General features: G+C 41.5%; 2 protein-coding genes across 10 annotated transcripts in view; one reads left to right on the top strand and one right to left on the bottom strand.

The window, feature by feature from the left end:
* nck1b (NCK adaptor protein 1b) overlaps positions 1 to 9,406 on the top strand; it is a 27,409-nt gene extending 18,003 nt beyond the window's left edge. For 3 of the 4 annotated variants that reach the window (XM_008308019.3, XM_008308020.3, XM_008308021.3), the window contains 2 exons: positions 2,986 to 3,734; positions 4,819 to 9,406. In XM_008308019.3, the coding sequence (XP_008306241.1) occupies positions 2,986 to 3,734; positions 4,819 to 5,019 (950 nt within the window). In that variant the 3' untranslated portion in view covers positions 5,020 to 9,406. The remainder of the gene's footprint in view (positions 1 to 2,985; positions 3,735 to 4,818) is intronic. The other variant, XR_003049394.1, reaches the window with a different exon arrangement.
* Positions 4,634 to 14,285, bottom strand: bdh1 (3-hydroxybutyrate dehydrogenase, type 1). 6 transcript variants are annotated; one of them, XR_003049395.1, is made up of 8 exons: positions 14,037 to 14,285; positions 13,272 to 13,382; positions 12,521 to 12,662; positions 12,276 to 12,428; positions 11,360 to 11,738; positions 6,802 to 7,238; positions 6,639 to 6,725; positions 4,634 to 4,772 (listed from the first exon to the last, which is right to left on the bottom strand). XR_003049395.1 is itself a non-coding variant. In XM_017031480.2 (5 exons), exons 1-5 carry the CDS (start codon positions 14,247 to 14,249, stop codon positions 11,272 to 11,274), a joined length of 1,086 nt encoding a protein of 361 aa, XP_016886969.1. In that variant the 5' UTR covers positions 14,250 to 14,285; the 3' UTR covers positions 10,824 to 11,271. The 6 variants fall into 6 exon arrangements, 1 of the variants encoding a protein (XP_016886969.1); XR_003049397.1 differs by lacking the exon at positions 4,634 to 4,772 and having other exon boundaries at positions 6,294 to 6,725; positions 6,802 to 7,003; positions 7,172 to 7,238; XR_003049396.1 differs by lacking the exon at positions 4,634 to 4,772 and having other exon boundaries at positions 6,294 to 6,725; positions 6,802 to 7,003; positions 7,126 to 7,238.
* Positions 14,286 to 16,637: the final 2,352 nt, after the last annotated feature.

The raw sequence follows: 16,637 nt of genomic DNA on the forward strand, positions 1-16,637 counted from the left end.
CAGTTTAGTTCAGTGTAACAGAAAGCAGCTGCGTCCACTAAAAGGAGAAACGGCGAGGAGTGCTGTGCCGGGGTCTTTACTGTGACAGTTGAGGAAGATAAGATCCTCCGTCTAATTGCAAAAGGAAGCAGTAACTCACATTTCTCCTCGTTGGCCACACAAGTGAACTGGCCGCAATTAACCAACAACAGTTTGACAGATATGCCCCGGGAGAAGTTGTTGCCCTCAATAACAACCCTTTTATCTTTGCGCAGACAAATCCCAGCTTTCTTCTCGTACCCTGGTTTAAACTCAGCGTCCGGTCAGAGTCGGTAATCTCTCAGGGCTGTGTGTGGTTGAAATGCAAAACTTTAGTGCGATCTTATGTGGAAACAGTGTACGATAGCGTAAACAGTGTTGTTGATCTTATGTGGAAACAGCGCGATCTGCAGTGTACGATAGCGTAAACAGTGTTGTCAGTTTGAGATAAAGGAGCCTTTATCTGTCTAGAGCTGAACTCTGACCTTAGTGTAGAGTTAACTAGGTCAATTCCAACTGTACACGAGTCACTTCCTGGGGGCTCGCACCTGCACCAACATGTTTTTTCCTCCTCCTTCCTCCTACGTACAGATCTGATATTTTAACAGTGGAATCACTGTGTCTGTTGTTGGGTGTCACTTTCATCAGCGCCAAAAAAAAAATCCTCTGATGTTTCTGAAGCTTCTCCGTTGCATCAACATGAATGTAGTTTTATAGGTTTTTAACGTTAAGTTTTATAGTTTTTTTTTTTTCTCCCTACGTTCTTGGCTGCACATTCAGCAGATGACTAGACCTTACCTGGACTGACAGACATCAGCTCTTTAACACCCCGTCTGCAGTCTGTACTTATGTACAGTGGTGTGACTAATAACAGGGTCTACCTGGAAGCAATTTGACTTTGGACTCCAGCTCCACCATGAAATTTGTCTGCACGCCCTGAGTCACTGACACTGTTCAGTAACAATTCATCTGCGTTGTGACACATTAGTCAGCGCCAAAAGAGAAAACAAACACCAATCTACCTGTAGCGTCCAATGGGACTACACCCTGGCTGGAAGTATAATTTTAAAATTCACACTGCTGACTCCTGGATTATTGGGAGTACCAAGCTTGCAAACGTAATGAGAAATGTAATCACTGCCCTCCTCTGCTCAGTGTGTCTGGTATCAGTGTCCTGTCTGGTTTCGGCTGCTGTCAGCTTCACCCACATCATCATTAAGACCCCAGACTTGCAGTGACAAGTGCGATGTCACTTAGCTTCAAATGGCTTAGAAAAAAACCCCAGTAACTCAATGCCTGTCATTTTTTTTTTAGCTGGCTCAGGATGTGAGTACTCATGATAACAGGCAGAGAAGTGTGATCCCAGCGCTGCACTCTGCTCCCCTCACATGTGTTTCATACAACTGTTTGTATGCCCAGCTGCCAAGTGGAAATTCCTGTCCAGTAAGACGATGACCGCCGCTCTGGCAGAGCTCAGTCTCTGTCTCAGTCTCGGGGTCTGGTGTTGCCCTTTCACTTTAGAGATGGTGTGACTTACACCCAGCCATGAAGCCAGCAGCTGACGTAGAGGTACAGGACAGACCATAATCTGGATTATGTTACCAGTGCAGGGTGTGTAGACCAGATGGAGAGAGCTGCCCGAGCTGTGTAAACAATGTGGCATACAGGATACAGTGGGGACAATAAACCACCACAGAACCAGGACTGTTTCACACAGTCAACACTGGTCCACAGAGTGTAGCATTTGTACCCGGACTCAGTGTGATGTTGTGTCGCTGTCGCAAACAGAAGAATAGTTTGAGTACACATCAAGAAGAAGATGATGTTTACATTTGAAACCAAAATATAATTTGTGTGCTTTTGGGCCGGTTCTTTCACGGTGTGTCCCAGCAGGAGTTGATTGATTAATCGTGATTAATTGAAAGAAAAGCTTCCCTGAAAATCTGAAAAAAAAGAAGCTTTTCTGTATCATTCTGGAATAGAGAAGAGAAATATCAGCAGGTAGATGTTTGTGTTTCAGTGGATTTTAGTCATTTACTCTGGCGACTTGTTGAAAACGTTGAGTCGTTCACTTAACTTGTTGTTGTCCTTAACAATAACTGGTCCACAGTATTGACAGTTGTCAGCAGTTCTTTTAAAATATTTTAATATAAAATATTTTTTTAATGTAATAAATTTAAATTTTTAAAAACATTTTAATTTATTTATAAAATAAATTTAATATAGAATATATTTTTTAATATTTGAAAGAAGCAAACATCACAACATATATCTGCCACAGTTAATACCGATTGAATATTAAAATACTTGAAGTAAAAGTACAACTTCAGCTGACTCAGTGGGCTGAGGGAGTTGAAGGAATGTTAGGGTGGGGAGTTCGGTTACACAGAACAGAAGGATAAAAGTAAGTGTTGGCATTAGAAATTAAAGACAGGTATCAGAGCATGAATGATGAGTGCTGCGAGATTAGTTAAAAAGTTTCCACAGACCTCACCAGCTCATGCCAAAACAGGTTTTACGGCCCACATTTTCAAACACATCGTTTTTGTTTCCTTAGTCGTTAATGCCAAAGAATGTTTCTGGATTTGGAATGTTAGGGGTTTAGGGCAGTGTATTGTTGAAAAGGAATGATATTCATCCACGGTCTGTTCTTTTAAACAAACCCTTAATGCCGATCATCGCTGCCTGGTGTTTTTTATTCGTCTGCTCCTGAAATTTTTTAGAGATTTCTTTCCTCTCTGTCTTGTGGTTCTTGGTCTGTTGGGACTTGTCGCTGCTCATGTGTGAAATCAAGATTTCAGGGAGCTCGTGTTCTAGTGAGATGACGACTTTACACTAAAGAGCCTGCAGGCTCGTCTGTGTGCTAATTTAACACGTCAGGCTGCTTGTCATTTACCTTCTGACCTCAATCTCAGCGGTGTTTCAGTGCAGATGATGATTGTGGCTCTCTTCTCTTTGTCTGCTCAGGGTTCTCGAGGGTAAAGAGCAGGAAAGGCCCGATGAGAGACACGGCGTCCAACGTGGACGCAGACATGTATGCAGACAACGGCGAGCGGCTGTACGACCTCAACCTGCCCGCCCTGGTGAAGTTCAGCTACACGGCGGAACGCGAGGACGAGCTGTCTCTGGTGAAAGGCACTCGGGTGGTGGTGATGGAGAAATGCAGCGACGGCTGGTGGCGCGGCAGCTACAACGGACGGTCGGGCTGGTTTCCGTCCAACTACGTGACCGAAGACATGGACGGGACAGCGGGGGGCGGGGGCATGGGCGGCGATCCCGTCACGTCACTGACGGAGAAGCTGGCGGCGGTGGTGAACAGCACCACGAATGGAAACAGGGTTCTGCACACGGTTCAGGCCCTCTACCCCTTCAGCTCAGGCAACGACGAGGAGCTGAACTTTGAGAGGGGCGAGGTGATGGAGGTGGTGGAGAAGCCCGAGAACGACCCCGAGTGGTGGAAGTGCCGCAAAGCGGACGGACAGCTGGGCTTGGTGCCCAAGAACTACGTCACAGTGCTGGACTCCTCCTCCCATAAACCCTCAGCTGGGCTCGCTGGGCCGCCCACACCCGACTGTGACTACATCTCGCCTTCAGGCAGCGGGCGATTCGCAGGGAAGGAGTGGTACTACGGCAAAGTGACGCGTCACCAGGCGGAGGTGGCCCTCAACCAGAGGGGCACGGAGGGAGACTTCCTCATCAGAGACAGCGAGTCATCGGTCAGTACCTTTCACACACTACACGTCTTCCTTCCTAACTTTGTCTGTATTCTGATGTAGATAACCTACGTCAACTGTTTGGACTAACTAGCTTTAACTTACCTTGTACATTGTTAGCTTTCTTCGTTTACGTAGTCATATTACCGTATATTGTTAGCTTTCTTCGTTTACGTAGTCCAGTATTTCAGTATAACTTTTTACTACCTTGTGTACTTTGCTAATTCCAAATACACCAGTTTGACCAACATAAATACACTGGTGTGCAGCAAAGTATATGAAATAATTAATTTATTCTTATTGAGAGTATTATGATAGAGTAGAACTTCAACTGACAAAGTAAAAACCAGACACACACCTGTGCACAGAGCAAAATCAAAACATTTAGCTGCTTTATTTTACAACTAACTCCAGTGGGATTCAGGTTCACCACCGTACCACAGGAGGGAGCCCTGGAGCACCAGTACCAGGGGTGTGATTTAATTTGTGATTTTTTTACTTAGCTTAAATTTCTTCAACTTATATCTTTCAGCATTCCTTCTAATGCTGATTTGTGGCTAATTTAAATCTAGCTAAGCTAACTTTTAGTTCTTGTTTGGCAGATGTTTAGATTATTTAGATTTTTTTTCTTTTATTTGTGATCTCTCCTTAACAGTGTTTATCTTTTAGTAGCTGTATTGAGGATTATTTTCCAGGTTAGACTATGTTGAACTTATGTTTCACTGTTGTTTGAACTTTTGATCTTACAGTTAGTATTTGTGCTTCATGTTTCATACTGTATCTAATAGTTGTGGTCTTAAGGGTTTGTGCACAGGAAAGGATTCAGTGAAGCAGTTTTGGTTTAATTTGACTCACCATGAAGCTTTTTATCTGCAGGTGTAATACAGGTGCACATTTGAAGGTTTATTTTTTTAAGCACTTTATTTAAAATTCAGTTGTTTTGCAAAACAGTAAATACAGAACACTTCAAGTTGAGTCACTTAAGTCACGCCCTGGTGAACTCTGTAACCCAGCGTGCCCTCTACGGTTGTTCTCCGTCACCTGAAACCAAAAGCTCACATTAGTGTTTCCTTTTTCCTTTTCACAGCCAAACGACTTCTCCATCTCCCTGAAGGCGCAGAGCAAGAACAAGCATTTCAAAGTGCAGCTGAAGGAAAACCTTTACTGCATCGGACAGCGCAAGTTCAACTCTATGGAAGAGCTTGTTGAACACTACAAAAAAGCCCCCATCTTCACCAGTGAGCAGGGAGACAAACTGTACCTGATCAAGGCCTTGGCAGCTTCCTGATCCCCCTCTGTAACACACACACACACACACACACACACACACAGACAGACCTACATACACACACACTTACACAGTAAAACCTTCACACAGTGTATCTCCACACAGACACACACAGCAGTACACACACACTAACATTTAGACTTCAAGCCTGAGGACTTAACACATCATCAGGACTTTAATGCCCCGTCTGTGAGCATTCCAAGAGGAGGAATCAAAGGAATGGGAGAGACTGAGAGGAATGGAAGGGTGGAGACAAAAGAGAAAAGACTATGGACTCCTGGGAGTTGACTACAGACCTCTTGGTCGCCTATTTTAAATTATCCAGATGTGTTAGGTCATAGGCAACGCCATGTATTTCCACCTTGATATCTATTAGTTTCATTTAGGTTTTTTTTTTTTGTCAATAATATATAACCTTTTAACAGTTTTTTTAAAAATGTGATTTTTTTTTTAACTGTATCGAACACAGAACTTCCAACCACGTGAGGCATTTTGTTTGTTGTGTCAGACTCTGTCCTCTAGGGGGTCTACATTTCAACTTCTTTTTGTGTTAGCTGTCTTAAACGTTGTGGACGCACCGCTCCACGACTTGTGCTAAATGAATAAAAATTAAGTGACCAAAATATATTTATTGACACAGTTCTGTTAGGAGAATGGGAGCCAATCAAATTGCGCATCTGTGTAGGTGGAGTGGAGAGGACTCGTCTTGTGAAAAGGTTGTATACTTTGCTTTTTTTTTACTGCTTGTCTGGTCTATTGCTGTATCCATATTCTGTGAACGGGGCTGTCACTCAAAATAACGTCAGGATGTGTTCTATGTTGCCGAGGCTAAACCTTCAAGTTAACTCTCTGTTTCTTTGTAGGTAAAACCCTTTTGACGTGGTACCTGCAGAAGTCAGTTCTGAGTGAGTAGCAAGTTCCTCTCGTGCAGGCACAGAGGCATTACTATTTGGTGAACGGCACTTAGGTAAATATTTTTGTTTCTGTAGCACTAATGATCTTGAAATATGTTGCTTTATAGAAAATTTGGCGTCTCGTTCGTCCTTCCTCCTGGGAGGACTGTTTACCTTAGGTTAGCCGACCAACAGTGAGGCAGAAATGCTTCTGTGCCTTGCAGCATATTTCAGGACCATTAGAGCTCTTGAAACAGAAATAGGCAAATTTTTAAATAAACCAGTGTTGTATTACTTTACCTACAAGGAGCTCGCTTGCTAACGGCAAAACTACATATTAGCAAAACAAAAACAGAAAACAGTACAGCTTACGATTCTGGAGGTGAGGGGGGGTTTGTAACTTGTAATTTGCCTTTTTTTTAAAAGAAGTTGATGTAAATTTTTATTTCCATCCATGAGGATGGTTTAGCTTGCTTCCTAACAACAAAATGACATAATATCTCAGGGCAGGTGTCTTCTAAAGCTGTTTCGTTAAAGGTTCACAGTCATTCTAGTTATTCTTGCTGACAGTGTACAACAAACTAGCATCTTGTCCTGTTTAGTTCATCTGAGGACTTTGTTGGATCAGAAATACTTTAGACAGCCCTGTGGATATTTCAGACTTCAACCCCCAGAATCGTGTTTGTTTTTTAGATTTTAAGATAAAAAGTGACAAACCTTACTTACTGTGAATGTTCAGAGGCCGAGGCTCCAGAATCAGTGGGAACTCTGCAACATTTGCATGCAGGCAGGAAAAAAGGCCTCACACCACGACTGTAAAAGAGATATGGATGTAGTTTGTCTGTGTGTCAGGTTGTTTCCATTAATCACACTGCAAAAGCACACTGACCAGGTCTGGGATGTCGAGGCAGTCCAGTGGGTGAGGTCACCAATTCTGTATTAGTGATCAGGAGGGAACGAGGGAGTAAAAGGTCGCCCAGCGGTCGTGTTTCCGTGGTTGCCTTCCTCATATACATCAAACTGAGACACACCCTCTTCCTCCAGCCGCCACAGAGGATTTTCAGGAAGCAATTCCTTATGTTTGACTTTAGCTGGGGGGAAAAATCAGAACATTTATTTGGGAAAAGGCTTAGCTGAAGTCTCCTAGATGGAGAAACACGGGCCCTAATGCACATCCTGTGGAGTCAGAGAGAAACATATGGTTCATATTTACAGTAAAGTCTGGAGTGAAAGGCTGTTTGTTGAGAGAGAGGACGGACCAGGTAGCTGTTGGACGTTGAAGGTTAGTTAGCACCGATTGGCCGCAGGCCGCTCCAGCAGTGAGCTCTGGGGAGAAAAAAAAGTACAGCGTCGTGGGTAAAGATGATGATAATGGTCGTCGTGATGTGTGAGATGATGAGTTCTCCAGCTGGGGTCGGTTGGACCTAAGTGCAGTGAACGTAAGAAAGAGAGAGGGAACGGGACAGGGATTGGACAGAGGAGGAATGGAAAAATGAGCCTTAGAAAAAAAAAAGAAAGTGAATTAAAATCCCGAGAGGAGCCACGGAGAATCTGTTCCACTGGATAAGAGTATCTGGAATACCGCTCCCAGCCTTGTTAGGGTGGAGAAAATGAACGGAGGCCAACGCTGATGCATCAGAGAAGAAGAAGTTTACAGTAGGGGCACGTAGGGATACTAAAAGTGTGGTCCCCCTGTGTCCTCGCGTCTTGTCATTGTATTTGACCAAACAGTGTCACAGATGGTGAACTGTTTTTCTGCAACACCTGTGAACATACATTGAAATATATCAACGATAGAAAAGGCAACATTTTTGATGCTAACACACCATCAGCCGTCTGTCTTATCAGTGTATAACAAAGCGTCATCGGGCTAACATTGACACCATCTGCTAAAATCCATTCCCAAAACATGACGGAGCCTCCCATGTTCTGTATTAAGTGTTCCAAATAGACAGTGTTGTTTTTTTTTGTTATAAACTGGGGAAAACAGACAACTTCAACCTTGAGTCATTTCCATATTTAAAAACTAACTTTCTGTTTTCCTTCCTTAGGAAAATCCCATGAGTGTGAAGTTATGAGCTAAAACAACACAGGAGTGACTGAATCAGATCACAGTAACAGACACACGTTTATCTTTTCACACTTTCTGGGAACAAAACTAAGAAATGTTGTCAAGTTTGGAGTTTTTAAGGCGGGGGTCTCAAACTCAAATAAGCAGACGGGGGCCCCTAGTGGCACTCAGCCTCTCCCTGGAGGACCACATCAGTGTTTACAGTTTACTACAAATACTACAGATATTTAAGGAAATGTATATTTGTTTAATATAAATACTTAAATTTGGGAAAAACATACCTTAAGGGCAAAATTAAATTATTTAGATTAAGTCAGAATGACTGATGTCAGGAGTGTGGCCTGGGGAAAACTCCAAGTTTGACGTTTTAAGTTTGACGACTTAAAAACCTTAATCCTAACAGTTATTTTGGTCCCTCCCTATTTGTCCCTCCTGCAGCTGATTTCACTCTGTTTTTGACGTAATCTTCCCCAATTAAAACCACAAACTCCCCGTGTCCCAGTTTAAAGTATTTAGGACATGATTTTAAAAAACGTGCCTTCACAGCTTTCTGTTGACCAAAGTTTTAGCTCTCGTCCCAGGTTCTTCCCTTATCCAGTTCTTTCCTCTCACCACGGCCGTGTGCCATTTCAGTCACATTTTCTTTTGGATTCTCGTCATTATTTTTTTTAACCTTATTAGTCTGTGATTTTAAGTGACCTTAACATAAACGCTGTAAACTTCACATGCTGTTAAGACAGAATCCTAACCCCGACTGTGATGTAGCCGTGACCTAAATCTCTTAGAAATGAGCACTTACCAAGTAACGGTATCACGTTATTGGTGGTAAAGATTGTCATGTTTTCTTTCTTTTTTTTGTATGTATTTCATATAAAACTAGTGTTGAGACGCTCGTTGATTTTTTTTTTTTTTACACTTTAGCCTCTTTAATAATTATAATAAATGTGTGACCCATACACACAAACAGAGTTACAGAAAAATGTAACGAAGGCCGCATGAGCAGAGCCTCGCAGCTGTACAGAAAAGGTTAAAGACTCGAGCCAGAGCCAGTTGTGACTGATTTTATTAAGAAAATCCAAGTATCAGTGTGATCTTCTTGGTAACACAGAAGACAAGTGGCCTGTAATTGTGGTATTTTCTTTAGTGCTTTTGTGCTGCTTCACATTTGGATGGTGTCGTCAGTTTGTCTCACAAAGCCTGGTTTATGTGTATGAGGCGAGAGAGAAGAAAAACTACAGGTCAAGGCAGTGCTGTGAAATAATAATAAAAACAAAACAAAAAATCCAGTAATAATAATAATAATGAATAATGTAATGTCATGCTCTTAATACTGTCCTCTCCGGGAGGAAATGTGTTCAGGTGTAATGGTTTAGAAGAGTTTATTAGTGTTGCAGAAGACGTAATAAAACGACATTAAAAATGATAACGTCTTCCGTTTCCTCTGTTTTTTACTCGGTTTAAACTTTTATTCAAAAGTATAAAGATTAAATGTTTAAAAACACGTTTAATTAATTTTCTGTGTTCCTGTTTTCACAGCAGATTATCCATGTTTAAGCATGGATGAGGACGATGAACAGGCACCAGAACGGCGCTGCTGCCCCCTTGTGGCCAGAGTGTGACCAGCACCCCAGAAAACCCACACAATCGGATTTTCGCTTTACAGGTTTGCTTTACCTCTGCTGTTACCATAGTATTGAGATTTAAATATATCTAAAGTACTCGTTCATATACAGTTGCTTAAAGCTGTATTTTTAAAAGGAAACGTTCAATTAATGGAGAAATCAAATGAGCTAGCAACCGTAACAATCTTTTATAATGGTGTTTTGTAAAACGTTACCAAATTAAGTTAGAAAATGTGAGAAAAAGTTTATACGTTGCAAAAACACTAATTTAAGAACTTGACTGAGTAATAGAAATTATTTAAAATTAATTTGCGTCGCAAAACTAGCAAAGTGTAATATTGAAAAAATATATACTGTTTTGAGAATATAATTTAATTAAAAATCACATTAAACACTAACATTATTAAAAATTTACATTCTAAATGTTACGTCATAAAACGTAAAATAATAATTGAAAACAACTATTGTCTGTTTAGCTGCAGGCAGCGATCAGCCGTTTCGTTTAGCTGATACTTTGGCTCCTTCTGCTGGCCAAATATGTGCCATAGCACTTACTAGAAAAACCCAAACTGTTCACAAATGAGACGCAATTGAGCCAATCTGTCACTTTTCGATCGCTTTAATTAAAATAATTTGTTACAATATACCACAGGGATTATAATATATTGAAAAATAATTCACATAATTTCATTCAAACTCTCTCGCCTCATACACATAAACCAGGCTTTGCAAGACAAAGGACACCATCCAAATGTGGAAGCAGCACAAAAGCACTAAAGTGTTACCAAGAAGATCAGATTGATACTTGGATTTTCCTGATAAAAACATGTTTAAGGGAAAAGGATAAGGATAGGGATGCCCAGCTGAGCCGACTATTGCAGAGATCTGACTGCGCATGTGAGACAAAATGCTTTTGTGTTGTTGTTGCATAATTTCTGAGTCAAACTGAGCCAAATCTGACCATCAAAGATGTACAGTCAATGTCCTCGGGTCGTTCCGGAGGCAACCACAACAGAACAGCAGGGGTCCTACGCCTGGTGCCAATGAGCCCTGAAGCTGAAGCATTATGATTTGAGAAACAAATTCTAATATTAACCCGATCAGGCCCAAAACCGAGATGGTTCTGTGCCATTGCCATGATCTAGTCCACCTTAAGACCCTTAAACTTTCACTCAAAAAGGCATTAGTACTGATTCAGTTCATTATCTAATTCTTAAACTTTCACTCAAAAAGGCACTAGTACTGATTCAGTTCATTATCTAATTCTGTCTTCAGCTTTGCTGTTCTCACTGTACAACCCCTAGTGTGCCACAGCCTAAAAAAAGTGGAAAAACATTCACTTCCTTATGGCTAAAGAAAACACATTTGTCTTTACTCCTTAAAACTTCCTGGAACTATGGTACTGTCAGTGGTTACAATAACAGATCTAAATGAGCCTCATCAGAAAAAAAACACTGCAAATGATTTTAAAGAAAAGACGAGATCTACAAACTACAAACAAATCAATTACCGCACTTTAAACTCCACAGATTAGAGCTGATTTTTCTAAGGGTCTAATCATGGATTGATTTGGAATGCTAACGAGTAGCGCCTGTTACTCTAAAGAGTGAAACATCTGCTGCAACCCATAGAGGAAATGAAACCGTAACAACTTGTACTTCCTGTTTTAGATATACAGTAGGTCTGAGACGGCAGCGGGCAAATGAGACATCAACTGCAGTCTGATCCACCAGTGTGGTTGTATCGGGACATACCGTGTGTAAGGACGTTTGGACATGATGGCGTCTGTGATGTCATCCAGAACGGGGGCCACATCTTTGTCCCCGCTGCCACAGTGAGAGCGCACCGCAGCCACCTGTCGCTCAAAGTGTGCTTTCCCATAATCCTCCTTCACAACGGCGGAGGCCTCGCTCCACAGCCTGTTGGCCATGGCGGCCACAGTGTCACGTGTAAGGATGCCGGTGGCGGCCAAGAAGTTTCCCGGTTCGACGATGGACACTTTGACTCCCCACGTCTTCATCTCATAACGCAGGCAGTCGGAGAAAGCCTCTAAGCCGTATTTGGACACGCAGTAGGAGGAACGTGCGGGGTTTCCAATCCGGCCAAACAGGCTGCTCACGTTCACAACACGACCTGTGGTCAGACGGAGGATGTTCAGAGACAAACCAGGGTCCAACGATTCAAACATCATGTGACATTGCTTTAAAAAAATGTTTTGGCTCAGCAAGTGATTACATTCCATTCTAAATTTGTAGTGATATTTTAATTAGTCTCCAGATACTAAAGAAAGTCCCAGTGATTGAGCCACACATGTCACCCATATGGTAGAGCAATGAGTTTTGGGCCTTCAGTGGCCCACATCTGGTATTCACATGTGGACCACATCTTAAACAATCCCAAAGACCCAGATTATGGTTCTATAAAAAAATATTTAAAAAAGTAAAGATGTTAAATGTTATATTGTAACTTCAAATACTTGTTCCCATTGTTCCTGAAATCAGGCGTCCGCGGCACCACATCCTAAGAGGATTTTTACATTCTTCAGAATCAACATTAACACAGTGAGTTCTTAAGGCAAATGTTGGTGAAATGCAGCAAAATCCATGTTGTTTCATTGGCTGATGTTAATAATGTTTACATGGATTACAGTGAGGTTTAGAGGCCTCTGACCTTTGGCTCTGCGGATCAGTGGCAGAACAGCCTTGGTGACCCTGACGGTGCCCCACAGGTTGACCTCTGATACCTGCTTGTAGGTGTCCATGGCAGTGAACTCCACTTCTCCAAACGTCGATATGCCAGCGTTGTTCACCACGGCCCACAGACCTGGGTGACAGACGGTGACAGAGAAGATTAGCTCTGTGTTTCCTCCTCTCTCCTCTCACCTGGGGCAGTGATGACAGGACGGTGCTGTCCACCTCTTTCAGAGTCCTCCAGGTTTTCCCTGACGTAGTCGACAGCCTGGTTCACCTGCTCCTCACTGCAGACGTCCAGCTGCAACACCTTCATTCGATCTGAATGCAGCGTCTCCAGGTCCTTGGCACCTTCGCCACCTTCATCCTGCGTCATCAACGTTAGAACAATATATCAACCCAACTACAGATAAAAGGAGCTCGATGGACAGAAAGCTCGATTGATAGTGAAAACACTAGTTTCAGCCTCGTGAATAAATGAACACAACTGTGCCGTTACACTGAGAAGATAAAGTTAAATACTGCTTCGTCAGCATAAAGCTGACTTAATTATTTCCTGTCATGCCCCCCTTGAGGTTTTCACACTCTCCCCCCAACCCACACCTGCACGAATTGAAATACTATTGAGAACCTGATAACGTATATTATTATCTGTACAAACCACTGTTTGAGTTGCTGCCACCTAGTGACTGGAGGCTTGTTATCATTCAAGCATTACAGCAGTGGTACACTTATGTCCAGCAGGAAATATTCCATTGGAAGCCCCTCACCCCCTTCTGTCACCTCACTGCGCCCTGCCCTACTATTTGAGCAGTACTGACATAAAGGAAGCTGTAGGCTGATCTATGCCACGATTGGCTGGTAACACCCTGGTTACTTCATGCAACAGAAACCTGATATCAGTTCCACCTGGTGACCTTCCTCCTCCTACCTGCCCTAAAAAACAACTTGAATGTTGTGCTCCAAAGCATCTTACCTTGTGCAGACACCCAGCAAATACGGTGAAGCCCAGTTGGTGCAGATGTTTGGCCAGAGCGTAGCCGATCCCAGTGTCACAGCCTGTGATTAACACAGCTTTTCCATTGACCTGCAGGAAACAACAAGAACAATGGTAATTCTACTGATTAATATTTCAACTAAGACTGACTACAGTGTAATGTTTTGGTAAATATATGACTGTCCTGTAGTGTGTAATAAAGTTTTTAATAAATTGTTTGGATTTTGTTTTTATATTTCCCCTATGTGAGTGAAGGACTGACAACGGAAGTACTGTTTACCTCATGTACTGTACGTGCTGCAAAATGTACAATAAGGTTGACTTTGACTTCTTTTAGCGTGGAAAATATGTGTATTCATAAACAGAAATAAAAGTATATTAATGTGTCATTAACTGTAGTTACATTCTTCGCAATCGTTACTACTGGGCCAATTAAGTTCCAAGCAGCCTTACAAATATTGGCATTTATTATTATACGGCATGCAATTTCTTTGCCTTATTTTCAGTGTGTGTAAAATATTGACATTTGTATGATTTGCATTATTTTAATGCTAATGTATGAACTTGTAAAATGCAGCATGCAACACGTATTACGCCATACAACCGAATAATGATGCACTACTACTGCGAGAACAAGTCGATTAAGTCTTACTCCAACATGACCCTTTATTGTGTACTTAAAATAAAAGTATGACATAAGAGTATATACACAGTACCACTTTATTTCCGTGTTAGAAAAACTACCTTCTCAAATCCTCTTGGAACTCGAGGCGTCGCAACACAAAGTACGAAACACAAATACAGCAGAACTATGCACTCGCTGACGCTCGTCTCCGGTAAACCCAACAGCCTCATCAGGGCGTTGAGCAGCGCAGGGAGACCGACACCCAACACGAGTGTGAGGAAAACCGAAAAAGACACGAGCAGCACACCCTTGATTACGGACCGTGGGGCCATCTTGACGTTTTGGTGTTTATTTTCTAAAGAAGCTGTGGAAACATCGTTGTGCTCCAAAGCATCTTACCTTGTGCAGACACCCAGCAAATACGGTGAAGCCCAGTTGGTGCAGATGTTTGGCCAGAGCGTAGCCGATCCCAGTGTCACAGCCTGTGATTAACACAGCTTTTCCATTGACCTGCAGGAAACAACAACAACAATGGTCATTCTACTGATTAATATTTCAACTAAGACTGACTACAGTGTAATGTTTTGGTAAATATATGACTGTCCTGTAGTGTGTAATAAAGTTTTTAATAAATTGTTTGGATTTTGTTTTTATATTTCCCCTATGTGAGTGAAGGACTGACAACGGAAGTACTGTTTACCTCATGTACTGTACGTGCTGCAAAATGTACAATAAGGTTGACTTTGACTTCTTTTAGCGTGGAAAATATGTGTATTCATAAACAGAAATAAAAGTATATTAATGTGTCATTAACTGTAGTTACATTCTTCGCAATCGTTACTACTGGGCCAATTAAGTTCCAAGCAGCCTTACAAATATTGGCATTTATTATTATACGGCATGCAATTTATTTGCCTTATTTTCAGTGTGTGTAAAATATTGACATTTGTATGATTTGCATTATTTTAATGCTAATGTATGAACTTGTAAAATGCAGCATGCAACACGTATTACGCCATACAACCGAATAATGATGCACTACTACTGCGAGAACAAGTCGATTAAGTCTTACTCCAACATGACCCTTTATTGTGTACTAAATTGTGTAATAAAAGTATGACATAAGAGTATATACAGAGTACCACTTTATTTCCGTGTTAGAAAAACTACCTTCTCAAATCCTCTTGGAACTCGAGGCGTCGCAACACAAAGTACGAAACACAAATACAGCAGAACTATGCACTCGCTGACGCTCGTCTCCGGTAAACCCAACAGCCTCATCAGGGCGTTGAGCAGCGCAGGGAGACCGACACCCAACACGAGTGTGAGGAAAACCGAAAAAGACACGAGCAGCACACCCTTGATTACGGACCGTGGGGCCATCTTGACGTTTTGGTGTTTATTTTCTAAAGAAGCTGTGGAAACATCCCCCCCCGCGGGGTCACGGCTATATAAGCACGCCCACATATAAAGACGTCTAGAACCAGAAATGGGTTCTTTCTTATCTTTATAGCGTTTTGTTCTTCGCCTTTTCCTAACAGAGTAACTGCAACATAATAAAGAACGCATCCTATCAACATTAACGCCGGCGTTTTCGTTTTTATTTTTTATTTTGTAAGAAAGTTTGTAGCATTCTATTGACTTCAAATCCGGAAAGCAAAACCGGAAATGAGTGACGGATAACTATCCTAACCCAGAGACTCGTTATTAAACCGAGGAGGAAGTTCAGTTAGGTTTAACTTAAGACACTAATGGTTTAAAAAATGTATAAATAAAAGTCCGACGTGATATAGAAAATATCTTAAGCTCTTTTTTTATTAATGTCAGGATATTTAGACAGAACCTGTTTTAATAATTAGATGTTTTGAGAGCAGCATTAACAAGATGTATAACCTTACAAAATCACACAAGAGGTTGGCTTAGGGTAGAACTTTAAAGTTGCTATATTGAATTTATATATATATATATTTATATACATATATATGCTCCTTCATTCATTTATGCACCGTAAGAAGCTCTAACGAACTTTTAAATTAATGAGTCAGAAAAGTGATGTTGTGTATACAGATCCTTTCCAAAAAATTAGAATATCGTGAAAAAGTTGTTTAATTTCCATAATTCCATTCAGAAAGTTAAACTTTCATATATTCATAGATTCATGGCCCACAATTTAATCAATTTCAGGTATTTATTTGTTTATTTTTTACATAATTTTGGCTTCCAGCTCATAAAACCCACAAAAACAGGATTTCAATAAATTAGAATACTGTGAAGAAATCATCAGGGCATGAATGTTTTAAACTGAGTGTCACACACCAATCATCTACTAAACTCAAAGCACCTGCACAGGTTTCCCCAGGTGTTATTTAATTGCTTTGGTTTGGTTCAATTGTCTCAGTTCGGTTCAATATGGGGAAGACTGCAGACATGACAACTGCCCAGGAGACCATCATTGATACCCTCCATAGGATGGGTAAACCTCAAAAGTTTATAGCTAAGGAGGCTGGCTGTTCACAGAGTGCTGTGTCCAAGCATATCAATGGAAAGTCTAGTGGAAGGGAAAAATGTGGCAGGAGAAGATGCACTAGCAAAAGAGATGACCGTGGGCTTCAGCGGATTCTCAAACAGAGAAGATTCAAGAATCTGGCAGAGATCCAGAAAGAGTGGACTGAGGCAGGAGTCACAGCTTCAAAAACCACCACATTCAGACGAATCCGGGA

Source organism: Cynoglossus semilaevis, chromosome 3 (assembly GCF_000523025.1).
Source record: "Cynoglossus semilaevis isolate Cse_v1.0 chromosome 3, Cse_v1.0, whole genome shotgun sequence".
Lineage (NCBI taxonomy): Eukaryota > Metazoa > Chordata > Actinopteri > Pleuronectiformes > Cynoglossidae > Cynoglossus > Cynoglossus semilaevis.